Raw genomic sequence first — 23,946 nt, forward strand, 5'->3', positions numbered from 1 at the left:
TTCTACCTGTTTGCTCATGGATCCAAGAACCCTATCAATATAACATAGCCTTATCCAGCAACTAGAGTACAAGTCTTAAGAAATGCTCTTTATTTCCAAACTATTACAATTCATAAATCCCTGCAGGTCAGAAATATTAGAAAGCTCAATTTTATTAACATTCTTCTTATACTCTATCCAAACACAGCAATGGCAGAAGGTCAAAGCAAGTTACTCTTCTCCACTACTCTGGAATGAGAAAAATACCCCTCTTCTCTTGCTTCCAGACACAGATTCCTCTATAACAGTAAAAAAAGAGAAAGCCTACTATTGTACATTTTCTGCAGGACTTGGCTCCCAATTTGAAGAGACTCGGATCTAATACAGTAATTCCGTAGTCCCTCCAGGTTCATTTAAATGGAATTCCAGCCGCTGATTAATAAAGGCCTCTCTCCTCCCTCTTAGGTTTTAGCTCTCACAGTGACTGGACAGCCCAAGGGCTCAAGACTATTGCAACCATTCCAACCTTAGCACAATGACTCTTCCCGAAAGGTTTCTTGCTGTGAATTACCCAAGGCAACACCTTATGGTTTATTTACGTTAAAAGAAAATCCAATTGTTTGGAGCTGAAATTTAAAGTTTAAGGTTTTGTTTTGTTTTGTTTTTTACAACTGTACCCTGAGAAAGTCAGACACTGAAAAGCAGGTAAGGATGTAAAAAAGCAGTTCAGTGAATGAATCAAACGCTTGAAATAATTAGAAACACATGCTGTAGTACTTCCAAAGCCTTTCAAAAAATATATAATCTCTTTATCTAAATTCTTGTAATGAACCTGAAGATTTACATAATGAGTAGGAGACATTTTGGAGGAATGAAGGAGGTACTTAGCCAACTATCTTTTAAAACAACAAAACAGGAAACATTTAATTATAATTTGGAAAAAAATCAATTTAAGTCATTAATCAAAATTTTAATTACAATATCCACAGGGCATTAAAGCATGATAGAACATTTGTTCATTGCATTAAATACCTCATATTAAATCATTATAATACATAATTGTTTAGGAATAAATACTGTATAATTGAAGAAAAGGGCCTATGTAAGGTTTAGTTGAAAACTGATTTCACACTTTCTGCTCTTCCTGATTTCTGGGGAACAGGAATAAATATTATTAATGTTTACTTTGTTTCTATTATGGTAAAAATCCTTGAAAAAAGTCCTTCAGATAAAGACTGATAAGACTGATCATTAAAGAAGCCACTTTCCCTCAGTTCAATGGATGACACTGAGAGACTGAAAGTACAAATAAACAACAGACAAAGGCCAGATCATCACACAAAAGAGAATTCTGACCCACAATCTGCAGCAACTAGTCCAGGAAGTCAAACCATAACCTCCTTGTGAAGTAAGCCCATGGCAGACTTAGCAGCTGCCAGCTTCCTGAATGTTTCTCCCCAAGCCCCTGGCTTCCAATGCAGGACCAACCAGACAAAATCACATATCTTACCCCACCCGGTCACCCAGGAGGCTCTGCTTCTAGTTAGTTCTGCCTCCAAATCTCCAGTCATATCTGAACATTTCTGAAGCCTTTGCTTTCTCCCACTATGTATCTTTTACCTTCTTCTGCCCGCCTTTAAGTCTCTGCCAAATGCAGGCAATGGTGGCTAACTCCCCGGCCATAGCAAGCTCTGCATAAACAGTCTTTGTCCTAATTTACGTGGTCTCTGTTTATTTCCACGCAAACATGGGCTTGTTTTTCCATAGTAACAAGAAAACTAAAAATGATAGGTGGATTGTCTTCAAGGAACAGCATTAAATACTGAATGATTCAAAATTAATAAAAAAATACAGAAAGTGAAATTTATATGAATCTGCAACCACATCTTCTAAATCCCCAGAAATTATGGGACATGAAGAATTCTCATCTTCAACTACTGTTATTACTCCACTCGGCAACTGTCAACTGACTCACTTAAAAGGTTTTTAATTTTTTTTTTAATGTTTAATTTATTTTTGAGAGCAAGAGAGACAGAGCATGAGCGGGGGAGGGGCGGAGAGAGAGAGAGAGGGAGACAGAATCTGAAGCTGGCTCCAGGCTCTGAGCTGTCAACACAGAGCCCGATGTGGGGCTCAAACTCACGAACTGTGAGATCATGACCTGAGTCGAAGTTGGACATTTAACTGACTAAGCCACCCGGGCGCCCTCACTTAAAAGTTTTTTTTAAAAATTACTATTATGGATTTAAAGATATTTCAGTCATGAAGGAAAATGTTATCCTTCAATAAATGTGACAAAGTGCTTCTACCTGCAGTAACCACTTGTTTCTTTAAAATGGCTAACTGGCAGATTCCATTTCTTGCTATTGGTCTGTATTCTCAGATCTCACAGTCCTTACTTATGCTTGCCCATATTGTAACTAGCTCTTGCATGACTCTATCTGGCCATTCCTCCTCCCAGATCTTAGACCTGGTCTGACCCCAACCTGCTGGGCTTGGCCAACCCATCTCTGCTACATGCCACTCAGCTAAAGTTATGTCCATGATATACTATTATGTTTTATAAAAGGTATAATCTCAACTATATACATAAGAGCACATGGAAATAGTGGTCAATATATATTAAGTGAGTCTTCTGGCAACATTCTAAGTGCTTAAGATAGGTTAATTCATTTAATCGTTTCAATAAGTCTTTGAGGTATGTTTTATAATGAACTCCATTTTACAGATGAGGAAACTGAGGCACAGAGTGGTTGAAACTTGCCCATGGGGTCCAATGGCTTGTAAGTGTTAGAGCCAGGATTCGTACTCAAGCAACCTGGATTCAGAATTTGTGCTTTTAACCAGTATGCTGTACTATCACTAAGTGAATAGGTAAGAGCCTGGGTGGTAGGTTCAAATATCACATCTGTGACTTACTAGGCAAAGGCAAGTTAACCTCACTTCACTGTATTTCAGGTTCCTCCCCTGTGGTAAAAGGTACCTGCATCTAATAAGGCAGTGGAAAGGATTAAGTGAGCTAATATATGTGAAATGTTAAGAACTACACTTGGCACATGGTAAACACTTAGTAAATGTCAGTTATTATTATCATTTTATATATAACTTTACTAGGGAAAAAAACTGGAAAGATTTACCAAAGTGATACTTACATGAAACTGATTACATCCCCATGTAAGGATATAAGGCTTATGTTTTAAAATATTCCCTTAAATGATGGAAGCATTAGTGCAGAAATTTTGTTAAATTCTTCCTGAATACTGATACAGGAACTGAATACAAGACCTCCGTGACAGAACACAATATTATAGTAACAATACTATAATTTAACAATAATTAACATTTATTATTAGGCATTAATTATGTCACAGACACTGTTCTTGGTGCTTTACAACAGCTTTGTGAGGTAACTAATATAATTAGTCCCATTTTACAGGTTAGGAAAAGGAGGGACAGAAAGGTTGAGTAGCTTGCCCTGGATTGAACATGTAATAAGTGGTAGAAATATGAATTGAAGGTGCCAAGGGAAGATGTGTGAGATAGGCTCCATCTTCTCCTGGTCTTTGTGGCTGCCACAGTTCCACTAAGCTTCTGAAGCTTTGGCTCAGTAAATCAGGAATTGATAGTGAAACTAAACATGGAATTGACAGCTTCTATTTCATAGCACACTGCCTAGCCCCTTTCCCCTTGAATTGTTTCCATATTATTTTTATAATTAAAAACAAGAGTGTATTTGAAAAAGACTCAGAGTTTAAGATAATTCTTGACCAGTTACAGATTTAAATTTAGTCTGATTATAGTCACAGATGTTTGCTCTTAGTTTTAAATTCCACCAGAGTCCTTACGTAACACTTGTCACCACTCCTGGGTCTAATAAAAAAATAATAAAAATAAAATAATAAAAAAGAGATAAAAACACAGAAGAAGAAAGGGAAAGAGATATAAAGAGAAAAATGAACTAAGGAGGGAAGGAACAAAAAGTACAAGATATACAGTCTTAGTACACTAATAATACTCGTAGACAATTTGATTAGGTGGCACTCATGTCTACTCTAGTTTAGCTGTCCTCAGACTGCCCTTCTAAGGAATGGACTCCAGAGCCTTACTCACTTGGTCATAACTGAGGCATTAACTAGAATGGAATGACCCAGGACTTGGCTGGCTTTATTGACTTTCTTGGCAGAACTTCTGTGTCTTTAGACACATTATTCCAAGCTGGGGCAATATGAGTTGGTCTCTGGGTATATAACACTCTAGAAGGAATCACCAGGAGCATTCTCTAAACCAACTCTAAAAAGGGAACTACTAATATAGTCCATTGAAGCTAACATATGACAAAAGTCCTTCACCTTCAGTTGTGGAACAGATCATTTGCATTTTTGGCAACATTTTAATTTCCCCAATTGTAATTTAAGCCAATATTAAAATTCGTTTGCATTCTTCGAAAACTGGCAACAGTAACGAGTGCTGCCAGAAAAAAGAATAACCTCATCTTGCAATAAAACCTAATTACAACATTACAGAGAATATAAAATAAAATATCAGTATACGAGAGCATCTCATCAAAACAACAAAAAGAAAAGGAGATTTACTTTTTATTTATTAATTTTTTTTGTTAGTTACCTGCCAAGAAGCACACAAGCACTGAACTTGTGAGGAAAAAAAGCAAAACAAACATTTGATCCAGTGCTAAAGAAATATGGGACTTATTTACTGCTAACATAAGGTCATTTTAAAGAACTTTATAATGGATTTAAATAATGGAGGCCCTGTATAGTTATCTCCCACATCTCTATGCTACTTAAAAATTAATCTAATAATGATTGGTAAAACACACTGATCTGAAAACAGCTCATTTCCCTCAAACACAAAGTTGAAGTCTCCAAATGTCCTAAATAGCCTGTGTCGAGTGAAAGGTAATTATTTTCGCCAAAAGTAAAGGAGAGGGTTTGGTTTTGGTCGAGTCAGGAGTGGAGGAAGAATGGGATGTACCATGAAGCTGGAGTCAAACTCTTCTGATGAAGGAGGATGGTGAGCCCATGAGAAACCTCGTATGTGACCAGATTATTTTTATTTCTGTGACATGAAAAATATCTCTTTATTTACTAACCCTTTATTTTCTCAAATCAACATACAATTTCATTTTTCTTAAGTAAGCTGAATAAATTGACCCCAAACCTGCATTTCCTATTTGATACCTCTGAAATACTTAGAAGAGTTTGTGAAATACTAGGCACAAAGACCAAATGATCTAGAAAAGAATTCTGAAAAAAAAAAAAAAAATCAGATGTAACTTTAGATCAGCATATTTTACCACAATATTGAGATTGAGCCCATCGAGCCCTGCATCAGACAGCACAGAGCCTTCTTGGGATTCTCTCCCCCTGCCGTCACCCTTTTCCAGCTCACACATGTGCACATGTTCTCCTCTCTCTCTCTCTTTTAAAATAAATAAATAATGTAAAAATAAAAAAAATTACCAATGCTATCAAACAGAAAAAAATGGAAATAAATAATTTTTTAAAAATCTAAATTCAAAATGATATTCATATAAAGAAAAAAGCCCTCAAAACTTTATGTGACATTTTGGAATGTTGCCTGTAAAATCTGACTTTTTATTAATTTGGCACAGTATATCCTCATAAGATCAAGGCTGGTAATGTATGGCACAAGACTAACAGTCCAACTTTCACCTAGTTAATTCTTCTCCAATCGGGAGATCACTGATTCTCTAAGAACCCAGGATTCTGATTACTACAATATTAGTTTGTAGTAGAACTTAACCTGTACTTAGTTTTGCAAAACTGTATGTGTTAGCTGTTACATTTATATTCTTCCTTTATTCAGTTACTCCTGTTATGTAGAAATCAATGACCATGCTTTAAAAAACACTCTTGTGTGATCAATCCTATTAGGTTCTAAATGAGATGCTGGATGTCAAGAGTTAGTTAGCTTGAAAGTTAAATAAATTAAAGGCTTCCGTATGGAATTAAGATGTACCTCAGAGTTCCTAACTACACAGTTATTTTAACATGTCATTCTAACTAGAATCACAATAATAATAATTTTTAATTTTATGAGTTCTGCTCTTATAAAAATAAAGAATTAGAAATTACATTTTTACCAAAAACTAAAGAATTAGAAGTTACATTTTTACCAAAAAAAATTACATTTTTGTAAATTACAACTTTTAGCAGAGGTTGAATCAGTGAAGAAATCTGATTCTTTCTTTTCATATCTCATATGTAAATATGTATTAACACATATGTATTAACACAATATAACACAATTGTAATAACACAATATGTATTAACACATATTTACATATGAGATATGCAAACAAGAATTTACCCCTAATGTAGTCAAATAATGGCTACATAATAGTGTCTGGGAAAATACATGGTAAACAGGCTGCAGGATTTGCCCACTTACCTTTAAGTTTGTTCCACAGCTGTTCAGTCTAGTAAGACCTTTGCTGCCTTTATCCTATTGTAGGACTGCCCTAGGAGTCTAGGCTACTTCTACCTTCTCTAGGGCACAGGTTTACAAGCCCAAATCCAGACATTCTAAGAATAAATTCATTTCTAAGGCACTCTGAAAGCAGCAGTCTTTGGGGGTAGATTCAGGACCATATTTTCAGAGTAACAAGCTTCCCTAGAACCTTGTTCTGTAATGCTGGTGCTCTTCTCCTGCCTCCAGGGATGGAAACTCATTAGTTTCTTTACCTAGATGTCTCTCTCTCCAGTCTCTTTTGTAGACATTATTATAGTATTAATGAGAATAGGATTGTCTAGTCACCTGATAGTTTTTTCTGACGTTCTTGTAAAAGGAAGCAGAAACTTGATTATGGGCCAGTTCATTCATCTGGCCCAATCTCCAAAACTTAATGCAAATGCTTTGATTATTTTCTTACTATCTTTTAATCACATGTACTGAATAGATTATGTAAGGCAACTTCCAGGATGTCTTCTGTTCTGCCATCCAGCAGAGCTCCAAAACCATTTTCTAACTATAATCAGTTGCTATACAGTCATGAAATTCCAATTTCATTTACTATTTACCTAAACAAAATAAGATTTCTAAGAAAATACATCAAAGTATATTAAGAAAATACACCTCAATCCCAGGGAAACATGACATGTTCCAAATCACTTTAAAGATCTATTCCTCTCCTTCTTTAATAGTATGTTATTTATTCATTCAACAACAATTTACTAAATCTCTGTTAAGACAAAACACTGGAAACCGAATCCTACCCGCTTAAATCGTTCGTATAATTAGTAGTGCCTTTGACCCTGAAATTGCCTTGTGAAGATCCATTTGAAAAACTGCGTTCTATCTTCTCTACCTTATTGTCAGTCCTAATCGTGACTTTCAGTTGTGGTAGTACACGTTCCACTTCGAGACTCCATTCCGCAGCATCTGTTGTGGATTCCAAAATATCTTCTTGTTTGGCAGACTCGTTCATATCCTAAGAAAGGAAAGATATCACAAGATTGAGAGTTTATAAAAAGAAATGGTAAAATTTTGAGGCATTTTAGCAGGACTGCACAATTTATATCAAGTATGGTAGTGTTAAAATTACAGTGACAGAAGAAGTTATTATCTGTCCTCCTATCCATGTTGAAAGAAAACAATGCTCAAACCTGGTAGAATAACAAAATAAGTATTTTCAAAAAGAAGCAAATATAGGATTCAACCATTTTGACAAAAAACAATGCTTTTGAAATATCAGAGTGAACTCAACGGGAATATTGTCAAATCAACAAGCCATTTAGGTATGTTAATTGGTAACAGTAAAGGAGATACAAACATTCACACATTTGATAAGAAAACATTGTCTCAGTTTGAATTTTTTTTTTAAGTTTATTTATTCTGAGAGAAAGAGAGAGAGAGCAAGCAGCAGAAGCAGGGGAGGGGCAGAGAGAGGTAGAGAGAAAAAATCTCAAGCAGGCTCCATGCACTATGAACACAGAGCCAGATGCCGGGCTAGACCCCACGAACCATGAGATCATGACCTGAGCTGAAATCAACAGTCAGAGCGCTTAACTAACTGAGCCACCCTGGCACACTGAATTTTCCATACTGAAATATAAACGCCAAATCTGAAAGACAAAAACGATAAGATCCCAGAAGCCAAGAGGCCATTACTTAGACATTTTTTATTCATAATTTAAGTGATATTTTGGTTAGGTCAAACTATAATGTAGTTTAAAAATGTAACTTAATATAGATCTACTTGAACTCAAATAGGGTGGGGCCACATTTTTGCATTTGGTTTCTGCTGTTGAGTGATAAAATCAATTCATGTCTGTTTTTGAATTACAAAAGGAAAAAATTCTTTTTTTCATTTTCCTAGACTTTCACATGTCAGCATTAAGTATGTATAGATCTGAAAACATAAAGAATGTACAAATTAATGATTTAAAGATAAAACCTGGGGTGCCTGGGTGGCTCAGTCTATTAGGTGACCAACTCTTGATTTCGACTCAGGTCATGATCTCACGGTTCATGGGATGATTGAGCCTGGCTTCTGGCTCCTGAACTGACAGCGAGGAGCCTGCTTGGGATTCTCTCTCTCCTCTCCCACTGCCCCTTCCCTGCTGTCACGTGCAAAGATAAAGCCTAGCACATTAGTTTTGGTAGCAACTTTTCCTTTAAGCTTCCTTGATAAATTGTAAGAAAATGTAAGGAAAACATAAAAAAATTTATTACCGTACGAAAAAAAGAGATCCGAAGACATAAACAGCCAAATACAATGTATAAACCTTATATGGATTCTAGTTTGAACAATCTACGAAAAGATGTTTTTGAGACAATCAGGGAAATCTGAATGTGGAAGAGTATTAGAGGATATAAGGAATTATTACAAATTTTATAGGTATTATAATAGCATGATGGTTATGTTTAAAAACAAGGCCCTATAAATAGAGACAAATGCTGAACTATGTATAGGTAAGTGGACATGATGTCTGAAACTTACTTAAGATACTTTTGATACTTACTAAGAGCAAAGGAAAAAAGTGGGGCCTCTGGAGGAATCATGGCTGACAAACTATTAACTGCTGAAGCTGGGTAATGTTACATAAGAGTTCACTATTTTGCACTTCTGTGTATGTTTTAAATTTCTCATAATGCAAAACTTAAAAGTAAAAGATTATATAAATAACCTCATGGTGAAATTACATTCTCAATGTGAATTTATGTCACTTAAAGACATTTCTTAAAATGAAAGCTCATTAGACAAGTCTTTCCAATCCAGTCTAACACTAAGTATAAGAATAACCTTATATCAGGATTTGTATTTTGGTGGGAGATTGAGGTCTTTAGGGGCTTTAAAGTCCCGACTGAGTCTCTAGAGCACTGTTGGTATAAGAAAGTCTCTCTCCTACCTCCTAGTTCATGTTAGCAAGTCCTGAACAGATTCAGAGTCTTAAAAGGAGCATATATTGCTTTTTGTTCAGAAATTCAGGGGGGCTATATAGTTCTAACCACACAATTAGAGGATGGATAACTAGTATGTGCTTTTACATTTTACAATATATAGTCTGAATTTATTCAAGTACATTCTACTTTAAAAAAAACAGAAGTATAAAAAAATATTAGCATTAGTTTAAGTAAAATGTGAAAACTAAGTGAAAAATGTTCAAGATTCTGCTTTAAATATTAAAGTACTCACTTTAATATAGAAACATTGTATTACTTTGAGTACTAGCAGAATGCTACCACAGTATTCACAAAGCAGACATGTGAACTTTTCTGAGACATGTGTGACAGCAGAAGAGACACGGAGTCTCCCAGTTGAAACCTAAAGCCATGGGGAAAGTTCTCCATCATGTAACTCCACCCTGGCACCCACAGCATGCATATAGACTTGGAGGAGCCGGGGGCTTGCTCACTCACTGGCCTACCCCAGTACCTGTACCTGGCTCTAGGTGGCCCAATTCTGACTGGCTCCTTTTCTGGGTAGGCGGATGGGAATGGGGGTGGGATGCGGTGGGCGGATGTGTACACTGCCAGTGTGCGTGAGCCCTGACGTTTGGGGTGTACGTGTGGTATATACACAGGCTCACTCTTGCCAGGGCTATGGGGCCCCGCATCCCATTCCCACTGAACCAGGGTGGGCCAAAGGGGCATGACCTCTCAGCAGCAGTGTTGTAGGATTCGTAATAGAAGGTAGATGTTCTGATCACTGATTTAAAAATAAGATTGCTTTATGGAACCACCATTTGGGTGATCTGAAGCTGGGTAGTCCTGATTAAACCCCAGAGCCAGTGCTCCTCAACCCCATCCCTCATTTCCCCTCGGTCTTCCCTTCCCTACAGGAGGGTGAAGTCGGTTGAGTCCAGAATCACCAAACAAGGCTGGAGAAGGTACCCATCCACAGCCCCACTTTCTTCAAGCCTGAACTCAGAGGATTGTTCAAGTTGTCCATAACATACTCAAAGATTTTCCTCAAGGAAGGGCACATGTTTCTCATTTTCCCCAAGGCAAATGGGTCAGCAATGGCCCTGTCTGACTCAGACTAGAATCTAAGAGTTAGTAAGATACAGGGGTACACTTACAAACATTGCATTAAGGCATCCCAGTGCATAAACTACTACTTGCTTTATATTGGGTCCTTTAGTAAGTTGCATTTATTCTTCCTAAGTTATTATTTGGTTCCCTTAAGCAATGATTTGCAAACTCCTACTTCCAAAATCCTAAAATGGTTTAATATAGCAGCTCAAATGTCTTCACTGCCTCCTAGGCCACAGTTAATATATTGGGGGGAAATGGCCTAGTTACTAAATGAAGAAAGGGCAAAAAGAGAACATTAGGCTTGGTAGAGCGGCATTAACTTATTCAAACTATACAGTCTCCTTCTATTTCCATATTTGCACATCTATTTCATAACCTCGTTCCTCAGTCACATTTTCCTAATGCCTAATAAGTGGATACGTTAACTGAGCAAGGCCTACATATGAAGTAGAAATCATTTTAAAACTATTCCATGCCTTGGTTAATAACTTGAGAAAACCTTTCCTTTCCAATTGTACCTCCATTTAACAAATGGTATTTTATGTGGAGATATTAGTAAAAAGAGAAATAAACTGCTGTTTTCATTTAATCAAAAATTTATATCATCATGACAAAGTCCCAGTCCCTGTCTGAAACAACACTAAGATAAAACATACCTCTTGGGAAACTGCATTTTCTAGTTAATGCTGAAGAAACAATTAAAAGCTCAATGAGACACAGGCTACCCAGAAGTCTCATTTATAATTAATTAATTTACCAATAAGCCATTTGTAAAGCTCCTACAACATGCAAGGTAAGAATCCAGGTACTGTGTTTGGCGTAGAAAGATAAAAGGATTTAATCCCTGCCTGCAAAGAGTTTATAGCCTGCTAGGGAGAATCTCAGGCTAGTTTATGGAGGTAATAAATGGTCCCAAGGGAAAGAAAAACTTATGAAAAGTGATCCTAAGACTGTCAATGGAAGAATTGAAGATAACAGTCTAAACCATCCTATAACATAAACTTGGGCTCCAACAGTGGGCATATCACCAAGTCAGTTCAAGGATCAAACATGCAATGTTAAAAGCCTGCTCAGAATTCTGTTCCAAGAAGTAATCTCTCCTTCAGGTAATATAATGGGATGGTTAAGCATCTGAAAAACACTATATTCTGTATATCTGTGTATATATGTAAACACATAAAATTGGATGTGTGTGTGTATATATATATATATACACACATAATTTTATATGTATGAATGTATATATATACATGTGGTTAGTCTTAATGGTTACAGGGGTAGGTAGAATAAGGGAAAGCCTCACATATCAGTGAAGGAGGCTAAATAAATAAAGCCCTTTGCAGCCTGAGCTGCTGGATAACCTATGTAGTGCTGCAAAGCTGTTCTGTCACACTAGGTTCAGTGGAATACAAAACTTGATATACCTTCAAAATATCTTCACCTCTTAATTAACCCTGGGGACTCCAGGTAGACCATGACTACCAACATCGGAAGTAATGAACCTGATACTAACAGAGGGGGACTGGCCCATTAACAAGTCTTAATAGAGAAAATGTTACAGGTGATGCAGTAGAAGCACTGATTGCATTTTTGGTATAATCTGATGAATTACCATCTTGAGCAAGGAACTTAAAAAAAAATCTCTTTGGGGTAAAACTATTTCTAATATGTAGTGTATGCTCATTATTGGAAAGCCCTATAAAAGAAAGGGGGCTAAACATTATTGGAAAAAGCAATGTTGACGAGGGCTTCCTGACACCAGCAATATATATTCTTTTCATCTCTGCTATAGTAACAAAATTCTGGTACTATAGGATCTTTTTGATCGCAAGGGTTCAAATTAGGTTGGGCAGTTAGCTCTAGTTAAGACATTCCACTGGGAATGAAGAAGGAAGAAAGCTATGAGTAGGGTAAAGTAGAGTTTCTAAAACTTGACTAATCATGGATACCCTACAATACTTCCTCTAATCATTGACTAAAGAACACCTTGTCTGCTAAAGGGAACATATATGGCTCATCGGAAGACCCAAGAGTGAAGCTCAAGACTCAGGCATCCATGAGAATTTGTTTCCTTGGGAATGGAGACCCTGCATCAGTAGTTGTAGAGAGATCATAAGTTCAGATGACAGCTTGGCCAAGAGAACGTAGATCGTGAAGGCCTGGGCAGAAACTGGATCCACAGACTTCCAGGTGAAAATGGGAGATAAAAGGAGGGTCAGAAGATCCTAACACTGATCTAATGAAGCAAGACAGCAAATGGAGGCACTTGAATCTTCAATTACCAAGCCTGAACCCCTACCTCTTATAAGAATGAGGCACCACCATCAGACTGGATACTGGAGACTGATAAATGCTGACATTTACTGACTGTAATTTAATATTTTCATGATGTCCTTTATTGTATTAATTCTGTAATACAATCGTTCTCTAGGGGTCTGAGGAAACTGGATATGACTGATCCTACATCAAATGACCCCAGATGGCTATAATTTTTGCATTCTTATGTCTGCTTTTAAAGTTCTCCTGCAGCCTCTCTTGTTATCAAGATGCCAGTGATCACCTCTGGCTGTCTGACTGATTGCCTGTAGCAACTCCTCCTCCTCCTCAACTTCTGGAGGCTTAGAAACCTAGCATCCAAACATGTTGGAGTCTAGGCAAAATAAGAATACAAGGGAAATACGTGAGAACTGGTGAGGGCGGTGGTAGTGGTGGTGAGGTTGGGACTCTTCATACATTTTTTTTTTTTTTTTAATGGAGGTGGTTATACTTATTTTGGTTCCTCAGAGGGCTTTTTTCCAACCTTCCTAATTTGATGCTTTGGTTCAGATAGGAAATAGGATAGGTGGCCAACAAGCTAAGTGCTAAATATAATATTTATTATACATTACTATGTATTAAGCAAGGTTTCTCCTAAGGGTATTTAGTGTCCCTCTTTCTTTAAGTTTTTTAAAATGTTTATTTACTCTTTGAGAGTGAGAGAGACAGAGCATGAGCAGGCAAGGAGCAGAGAGACAGGGAGACACAGAATCCGAAGCAGGCTCCAGGCTCTGAGCTGTCAGCACAGAGCCCGACACAGGGCTCGAACTCAGGGGCTGTGAGATCATGACCTGAGCCAAAGTGAGATGCTTAACTGACTGAGCCACCCAGGTGCCCCTAGTGTCCCTCTGTCTTTATCATTGATCAATAAAAAGCTAGAGGGATAAATAAGGTATTTTAATCAAGAAGTGTTCCCTTGAAATCCAGTGATTTTAACAAATCATATTTAAAGCACAGAGCTAAAACCTTTCATGTCCCTACAAGTCAATTCTTCTTCATGATTAAAGAAGCATAAATCATGAGTCTGATTCACTATTTTCTTTTCAAATTAGGTTTTAAATGATTTAGCACTATATTACTATGAAGAAAAATGTTTAATACCATACAAAAAGTATTTTCAGATTTGTTCTGAATAACTAAATTAAACCTTGGCTGTAATCCATCAAAAGAAATAGAGAGATGGTAGCCTCTGTCTTTAAATATACGAAGTTCATACAAGTTTTCAATTCAATTTTGAGACTATCAAAAGAAATTTTATTCTGTTATCATGTGAACTAAAATTTGAATAAATTATGCTCACAAATCAAAAAAAGTTTAAAAAGCTCCCTAAATTAAAAAAAATCAATTTAACTTACTAATAAGAAATCTGAAATTATTTTTGAATGAGAATGCAACTTCCAGTATTATTTCTGTTTAATATCTCAAACACCTGTCTTTGCTACTACTTTAATTTAATGTCCATTAAGTGCTAAGGTAAAATCAGTCCTGATTTTTTATTTTCTCAAGATAAAACTGAAAGAAAGTACCCTAACAAGCATGTATGGAAAAACTACCATAGACATTATAGTTGGTGTTATAGAGTATGCCAAAGTAAGTTTAATTCTTTATGTAATGAATTTCTATAAGGCTTCTTTTCTCTGAGATGGCAACCTAATACATTTGAAGAGCTCAATTCATACATCTACTGAGAGGGACATGAAAGTCTAATTAACTGTCAAGATTAAAGAGTCTCAAGACTCAAGGAAAAGAAAACTAAAATGTCTTGAGAATTGCCACAGTATGGTGTAAATGTCAAGAGGATGGGTCTGGAATCCCATCTTTGCTCAAATCCTACCTCCACTGCTTCTTAGCTATTGGTCAAGTTATAAAACCTCTATAAATCTCAGGGTTCTCATCGGTAAGATGAGGATAATAGTACCCTTCTCATTGGAAGGGTTGTTGTGATGATTAAATTATACATTTTAAAAGGTTTGCACAGTGCCTGGCACATAGTAAGCCTCAATATATTTTAGCAGTTACTATTACTATTATTAATGCCAAGCATGGTTCTCAATGCTTTCACCTATGTTAAATGCCCAATAATAGCACCATGAATCAAGGGAGTCTTATTCCCACTTTTGCAAATACGAAAGGTAAGGTATAGAGCAGTTAGCTAATTTTCCCAACGTCACATCATTAGTTGAGTGGCAGGGCCCAGGGAATGTTACTATAGAACACAAACTCTTAGATACCTTACCAAATGCCTATCAATCCTTGTGTCATACAGGTTACAACTATGTTTCCCCAGTTTATCACTTGTCTTTTAACTTTATGGTGCTCCCCACCCCACTCTTTCATATATAGCCTTTAATTTTTATGCATTCAGATTTATTAGTGCTTTTCTTTTATGGTTTTTAGTATTCTTGCCAGGCTTTATTATGTCAATTTCAACCCGTGAGTGTAACACTTGTCAGTCATGTTCTTGTTTTCATACCTTATCATTTTCTAATGTGTTGATCCATGTGGGGTTTATTTGGGTGTATGATATGAGGAAAGAGCCCAACTTTTTTCACCAGATGCACAGCTTATTATTCTATCACCAGTTAATCAAACAGTCCAGTCTTCCCCCCACGTATTTGCATTGTTTCCTATATTATTAATATCACCATATTATTTGGATTATTTTATGAACACTATACTACTTCATCAATCTATTTCTGGGTCTGTATAATTTGTTTAGACCCACAAATAAATTACACAAATAGTACAAAGAATTCCCATATACCCTTCATCCAGATTCACCAAATACTAGCATCTTACATAACCTCAGGGCAATTATGCATAAAGTGATACAGTATTTATATCTGGGTGATGAGATTTGGGGATGTTTTCAAATTTTTCTTTGCACTTTTTTGTGGCTTCATTCAAAAAAAACAACAACAGGTGTATATTTCACTTTTAAAAAGAAGTGTTTTCAATAAAAGCAGGTAAAAATAAGAAGTTTGATTAACTTCCAGAAACTAGCTGGTATAGGTGTAAATGCTTTCGGAATTCGAATGAAAGGGAGAAGTGTGTTTTAATGGAGACGATGAGATCTAAGTTTAACCTTATAAGGATGTATGGAATGCAAATAGGCAGAAAAGAGACAAGCCAAGTGTTTATAGTCAGGAAAAGCATCATAAGCCAAGATACTGAAATAGAAATGCACATGGCTTGTGAACACCACATCAAGAGCGACTGGGGGCTTAGAAAGGAGAATACTGGGGAGCCAAAAAAAGAGTTAAATACTTTGTGAAAGACCTTAGAAGCTAGGGTGAGGAATATGAATTTTGTCTTCTAAGCCAGAAGGGAGGCCAAGAAGAGTTACAAGCAAGGTAAAACAACTTTATTTAGCCAACAAATCTTTTTTTTATGATTTTTAATAAATGTTTATTTTGAGAGAGAATGCATGTGTGCACAAGTGCTAGTGGGGGAGAGGCAGAAAGAGAGAGAGAGAGAGAGAGAGAGAGAGAGAATCCCAAGCAGGCTCTGCTGTCAGTGCACAGTCCAACATGGGGCTCAATCTCACAAACTTTGAGATCATGACCTGAGGAGAAATCAAGAGTCAGATGCTTAACTGACTGAGGCATCCAGGAGCCCTGTATCCAACAAATCTTTATTTGGCACCTACTATATGCCAGGTACTATTCTATTTCAGGGACAGTAATAAAATGATAAAAATCCTCATGAAAGAACCTTCTAGAATGTTCTAAATATGTTTTATGAATAGTTATGTGTTGTAGATTTGTGGGCCACAGAATTGAATGGGACTGGGGCAATTGGGAAAGTGTCACTAAAAAGACAGAATTTGAGCTGAACTCTGAAGGTTTAAGAGTCAAGTAGAGAAAGGACGAGAAGGGACGAGAGAAAGGACCCCTATCTAGGGGTCAAAGATGAGAGCAGATATGCTCATGAGGTGTTTGAAAACTTATGAGAGGATCCATTTATCTGGAAAAAAGTTACTCCTGCAGAACAAAATAAGGTTGGCTATATGGACAGTTGTCAAACCGCTAAGAGTCTGGAAATCCAGACCAAAAAATTATTGTTTTATAATCTATATACATTGACCTATAGGCACTGAAAAGCCATCAAAAGTTACTGAACTCAAAATGACCTGATAAAAGTCATTTTGGTAAGCAAGATAGAAGAGTAGGGTGAAAAATATTTTACAAAAGGGTGAGGGTAGGATTGAAGGGTAAGGATCAAAGACAATTCAGGCCATTATTGTTACATAATCCAGACAGGAGATGAAGAGGACTTGTCCTTGAAAGACAGCTGAAGGGATGCATGTGAGGGAGATTTCAAAGTCAGCAGGTCTTAGTGCCCAACTAGATGTCCTGGATTAAAATGAACCATTAGACAAACATCAAAGCACCAACACTGCTAGAGACGGATGGGTGGGGTTTGGTGGATTTAAAGAATATAGTTTATAGAGGACGGAAAAAAGCACACATTCTTGGTACCCATCTAATATACTGAATTACATAATAAATATCTGCTATTGGCATTGATTCAGGAAATATAATCTATCCATTTATAAAATGACAGCTCTCAAATGAACTCTGGAAAATATCCTATTAACTTTTCATCAAATTCCCAAGTCATTTCTGTAGGGGAGACCTTACGTGATAGCAGATTTCGTCTCGTGGGCCTTCAATAAGCATCCATGTGACAGATTATGAAAATAAAGACATGACATCACCAAGGCTTCCCAAATTACATAAAAATGCAAACTTCTTGATAACTTATATCCTATGTAAGCTTCTTACTCAAAAATACTCATGGTAATCTAGAAACTTATTTGTATCGAGAGATGGGGGCTTTTTCTACTCTCCTACAGCACATGAGGATGTTGGTAACATTCCAATCTCTTAGTTCCAACCTCTAGGAAAGATGAAAAATTATATAAAAGAAGAAATGCATCAAGCTAGTTAGGTTATATTAATTTCAAAACAACCCTGGGAAGAATTGTGTCACCACTGCACAGATAAGAAAGCGGAGTCACAGGTTAATTTACTAAGTGTCTAGTGACATGCAGTCAGAATTTTTTTTTTTTTTTTTGGGAGCGAGTGAACAAGCAGGGGAGGGGTGGAGGGAGAGAGGGTGGGAGGGGGAGAGAGGGAGAGGGAGAGGGAGAGGGGGAGAGAGAGAGAGAGAGAGAATGAGAATCTTAGGTAGGCTCCATGCCCAGGGCAGAGCCCAAGGTGGGGCTTGATCTCACGACCCTAAGATCATGACCAGAGCTGAAATCAAGAGTCAGGTGCTCAACTGACATGCAGTCAGAAATTTCGCCAAGGCTTACTCTTCACCATGGAGCCAGTGTTGAAGGTATGGACTCAGATCTGGAAAGGACCTTGAAAAGTCCTTGCTTCCTACTCCTTTTTAGACTCACAATAAAATCAGGATGGAAGGAAGAATCTTTCCTATTCCAAGGGTGGATTCAAAAGCTACAGTAAAAGATCAAGCAAAACTCTCTTTTACACCCAGCAAGAACTGCCATTTGAGCTCCTTCTGAGCAGTGTGGAGTACAGCTTCTTTTCTCTAACCTACATTTTCTATTCACCTCCAGATATAAAACTGATGGGGTGGTACAGGTTAGTTACCAGAGAAATAAAAGCATTTACTCAGTCATAAGGCGTTCCATCACGCTCAGACATGTGGTGCTTTAATTGTTTCTCCTGTGAAACACCAACCACAGACTTCTCACAGTCACAACACAGGAGCACAAACACTCAAATGTTTTAGGAAAGGAGAAGAAAAACTATTTTCTTCAAGCAGGAATCAGAACCAGTGGAAACCCAGGGGGCAAGTTATATTTCAGAACAGTGCTTTTTTCCTATGTTACTCAGAAAGGACATTGTGTCAAGAAGTGAAATGTAAATCCAATGTAAAATGAAGAAAATTTAAAGTATTTAAGATATTAACCAAAGTAGATACATCTTCTTCCCTTTTTTGATTACAATATTGTGGGCTTGCCACAATGACACTCAAAAACTGAGATGACATTTTTATTCTAAGCCCAGATTTTTGCTTCCTTACAGCTTTTGCTTTTTAAGCTAAAAATTCTCTCATTCTTGGTACAATGAATTTTTTGCTAAGTAATTAAAAACCAATTGTGTTTAAACCTTTTGAGATAGTTGGTTTTATGCTGTCTAACTCAGAATTTGGTTTCTAAAACCTCAAATTTAGCATCTCAAGGAAGAATGGTATCTATGGCATGTTTGAAAAAATGTTTTGAAATGAAGTGATGGACATTTAAAAATAGAACTCGAGCGCACAGCTTCCCTCCCATCTTTTTTTCCACTGGGGGAGGAGAATGACACATCTGTGTTATGCTGCCACAACACTGCTGCTACGACTCCACTGAGCTTCAGAATGGAGGGGAGCAACAAAGACCACTTGTAATTACAGTGTAGCTGCCACAACCGTGCAGGCAGTTTCCAGTTAACATACTCAAGACAGAGCTAGAAATGGCCTAAACACCTGCCTAACACCTTGCCGCCAGGGCCTTCCTTTCCTGCTCCCGCCCCTCACATCTCTGAAATTCTACTGTCCCCCTACCCATCAGGGGCTCTGCCCAACTGTGAGATCTTTAATACGACACCAGTGTCTTCCCCATGACCACCCCCAAGGAGTTTTTGGCTAAATTTTGGATTTCAAGACAATTCAGGAAATCAGAGGGGCAGAGAGAATGTAGAACTTTGTGGGCTAGCCTTGAAGACTAATATTTATATCTTTTTTTCTTCTAAGAAAAGCTATATCAAAATTCAAATAACCTATAAATAAAACCTTGGAAGATATAGCAATACCTTGCTAATTGTAAAAGTTATTTTCTTGCAAAGTATTATATTTGACAAAGCCATAAGGGGTGTAAGAGAATGGGGGGGGGCACAGAATAAAGTAACTTTAAAACATACTTTTTAAACCTGAGAGTAAAGAAATGTTCTGAAAAAAAAGTGCTTCCAAAACAAACCAGCTTCATCACTGTAAGCATACACCAATGATCAGAGGAACCATTTTCTTAGAACAACATTTTCAGGGTTCGTGAAACACTACTGCTATGTCATGATCCGAGTAGACACTTCAAAATTTAGTCAGTGGGTACATAGTATCTCTTTACAAATTCTTCTAATTAGCAGCTGCAGGATTTAAATATGTTGTGGTAGTCAGGAAGATGGACCACCAGGTCCCCTCTCAAGGAAGGACGTGGCCAGCAGACAGCTTGCTGCTGTCAGCCCCCTCAGGCTGTCTTACCTGCAGAGAGCCACCTCGACCTGGCCGCATGTCCTTCCCAGGGCAGCCTGCCTCCAGTGACGGGGCCAAGCAGGCAGCATTTGGTCCAGAGCTCTTCAGCAAGTTGCCCCAGGTTTTGTCAGGCCTGAATCACAGCTAGGCTTCTCTCCCAGACCAAGTCTTCTCCCTTCCTTTCATAATCAACATCTTGCACCACAAACCCTGTCTCAGTGTCCACTTTCAGAGAACATCATCTGCAACACGTCTTTTCCATTTACATTCTCTCTCGCTCGATTTACCACAAATCTCAAGAAGATGCTGTACAGGCTCATCTTCTTGCATTATCACGATCCTTAAGAGCAAGCACACTTTTTAGTATCTAGGTATCACTTTATTTAGTGAAAGAAGGGAATATAAGTGGATTTCTCCCTGCATTATCATACCTGATACATAGAAGAGGAAGTAATTATAGTTGAGCAGTTCTTTTCTCTATGAAAATTAAGCTATACCTTGCCTATAAAATTGTAAATGTAAAATAGCATTCATTTCTGCACGTATTCCTTCAATATTATTCAGTACTGAGCAGTCTCTACACACCCGGCACAGGTGAAAAAGTAGTAAAGAAAGCTCCCACTCAGAGGAGAGAGCACTCTAGTGACTGAGATAGACAATAGATAGAAATTAATATGTTGCCAGGGTCTGTAAAGAAAAATAAAGCAAGGTGAGAGAACAGAGAATGATTGGAGAAGCATCTGTGTTTTCAAAATCACAGGTAGAGAGGACTGTTATAATCCATAAATGGTTAGAGTGGCACAGTCACATCTACATTTAGTACATCAATTTCCTAGAGAGTACATGTCATTTTTATTCTAGCAAAAAACTCACTGCATGCAACTTTGCTAAAATAATATTTCCTCTGCATTGTGAGTCCACCTGCTGCATGAAACATAAAATCTTAAATCTATGTTACTAACCTATATAGCAGTTCTGTCTTGGGGAAAGAGCAGCCTAAGCCATCATAAGGTAGAGTCAGATACAGCTGTCTCAGGCAGACGGCTTTAGTGGGCAACATCATAAGCATGCCAGATTTTTTAAAATATGAAAGGGTTTTCTGCCTCATTAGAACTTTGTGGCTGACCATCCACAAACACCTGGTGTTCAGACTTCTTCCTCTTGTGAAAATACAACCACACATAGCCTCAGCTTGAAGGGGTTTATGTTATATAATATTTGTCCAAAGAATCTAATACCTAGATAACTTACAAAGGCATAGGTAGGGGAAAACTTAAATAGTTTAAAGTAAAAACTGAAATCAGGACAAACAGGAACTTAGAGTAGTGATAGAGGCAAATGAAATTACTTAAACCCCTTCTAATTCTCAAACTACTTTATCCAGAGGGAATCCCAGGTGGCCTTTAGAGGTTCTATTTATACTATCAATGGAAGAATGAATAACACAAATGACAGTTTCGTTCTGAGAATAATTGTATATCCATCACTTTTTTTCCCCCTCATACTTTAGGAGAACTTCATTATCATCTTCAACACTTAGGAACATCAAGCACCACAGTGTCCTTGTTTAAGGTAGGAATCAAACAAACTATACCTACCTGCTGAACTCTTGTATGGTGTAAAGGGAAAAAAGTAATAGACTTGGGAGTTTAGAACAAACAATTCAAATTCAGCTACTGCAATCTTACTAGTTTTTTAAAAGAGTAAACTGTCCAAAGATTATAAATTTCAGTTTTTGTATCTGTACAATTAAGATAACAACATCTACCCAAACCCTTCACAAGGTCAATAAAGGATGTATTTTAAAGTGCAGTTGACCCTTGAACAACGCTGGAGTTAGGGGGGTGCTGACCCCTACATAATCAAAGATCTGGGACTAACTTTTGACTCCCCAAACCCTAACTTCTAATAGCCTACTACTGACTGGAAGCCTTAGTGATAACATAGTCAATTAATGCACATTTTGTATGTTATATGCATTACATACTGTATTCTTACAATAAAGACAAAAGAAAATGCTATTGAGAAAAACATAAAGAAAGTACATTTATAGTATTGTACTGTTTCCATTGTGAAAAAAATCCATGGGTAAGTGCACCTGTGCAGTGCAAACCCGTGTTGTTCAGGGTCAACTGTACTTTGAAAACTATAAAGTACTACCAAAGTACTGTTACAACTGGAGTTTATCTGTTTGAATTTAAATGTTAACATATTATTCTGATATACTGTATCAGATTATATTATATTCTCAGTTTTCAATTGAGCAATAAAAATACACTAATTCATTTAAGAATGAATGAATGAATTCATGTATTTGGCATCTTCTGTGTTATGCTATGGAGAATATAAATGTATTAAAAGTCAACTCACACATTCAGGCAAGTTAGCCACAATATTGTACGTTATGTTTTATTGCATCTCAAGGTGGGCAGAAAACACACATATCATTAACAATTATAAATAATGCTGACTAATGATACTAAGGCAGTAAATGATAAATGAAGAGATCGTCCTGGGGTGGGATGGCCAAGGAAGTTTCAAACTTGTTTGTAGAATTTAGACAAGAAAAGTTAAATAAAGGGCAAATAAGAATATTACATTCCAGGAGCATCTGGGTGGCTCAGTCAGGTGAGCGTCCGACTCTTGATTTCGGCTCAGGTTGTGATGTCACAGTTCATGGGATTGAGACCTTCATCAGGCTCCATCCTGACAGCACAGAGACTGCTTGGGATTCTCTCTCTCTCTCTCTCTCTCTCTCTGCCCCTATCCTGCTCGTGGTCTGTTTCTCTCTTTCTCTCAAAAATAAATACACTTAAAATAAAACAGTTAAAACATTAAAAAAAATATTATATTCCATGCATACCTTTTTGAACAATTAAGTATCATTTATGTGAATATATATATATAATGAAATACAAAAATCCTACATGTACTTTTGAAATATCTCATTGAGGGACTCCTGGGTGACTTAGGTGGTTAAGCCTCTGACTTTAGCTCAGGTCATGATCTCTTGGTTTGTGAGTTCAAGCCCTGCATCAGGCTCTGTGCTGACAGCTCAGAGCCTGGAGCCTGCTTCGGACTGTGTCTCCCTCTCTCTCTGCCCCTCCCCTGATTGTGCTCTGTCTCTCACTTCTCTCAAAAATAAACATTAAAAATAATTTTTTTAAAAAAAGGAAACATTTCATTGAGTGGGTTCTCATTTATAGACTACATTTATTTCCTAATTAACATAAGCCTACACTGACTTAAAGCAAGGTCTGACTACTTTATCCATATACCAGTCTTAAAATAATCCATTTTAATTTCAAAGAATTACCATTTAAGTATTTTCCTATAATCAAGACCATTCAATACTAGTCAATTAGAATGGAAAATAACTTGAAATCAAATAATGTCTTTCTATAATAAAAATGACAAATGAGTTATTTTCAGTTTATATGAGAAGCAGTATGTGGATTTTCCATGGTACAGATTAGAGGCTGTCTCACTCGACCCTCCAGATTTTTTATTTGCTATAATTATAACATTTTATATATAGGAAACAACTTTTGAGAGCTACTTTTCACATCATGCACAAAACAATAGCAAACAATGGTTTCTACTTGTTTCAACTTTCAGCAGAACAAGTATACTGACTGCTTGTTGGTCCTGTGTGTATTCCATGTAACTTACCAAGCGATATGTCTGGGCCTTCAAAACGTTGAGATCAATAAAGTTTTCTTCATTGTCTGTCTCCTCTTCCTTAGAAAAATAAGAGTTTTAAAAGTTAATAATTATAAAAAGTTACAATTTAAAAAATGTATTTCCAGTTTTTACATACACAATATACTAAGCTCAATATAAAGACCAATGCAGGAAAGGGTATTT

At 37.0% G+C, this 23,946-nt stretch overlaps 1 protein-coding gene across 1 annotated transcript in view; it reads right to left on the minus strand.

Annotated features, from left to right (window-relative positions):
• Nucleotides 1-23,946, minus strand: part of IFT57 (intraflagellar transport 57) — a 52,093-nt gene that overhangs the window by 17,626 nt on the left and 10,521 nt on the right. Inside the window, exons 5-6 of the mRNA XM_060640107.2 lie at nucleotides 23,752-23,820; nucleotides 7,328-7,450 (exon numbers count right to left, since the gene is read on the minus strand). Coding sequence (XP_060496090.1) covers nucleotides 7,328-7,450; nucleotides 23,752-23,820 — 192 coding nt within the window. The remainder of the gene's footprint in view (nucleotides 1-7,327; nucleotides 7,451-23,751; nucleotides 23,821-23,946) is intronic.

Source organism: Panthera onca, chromosome C2 (assembly GCF_046562875.1).
Source record: "Panthera onca isolate mPanOnc1 chromosome C2, mPanOnc1 haplotype 2, whole genome shotgun sequence".
NCBI lineage: Eukaryota > Metazoa > Chordata > Mammalia > Carnivora > Felidae > Panthera > Panthera onca.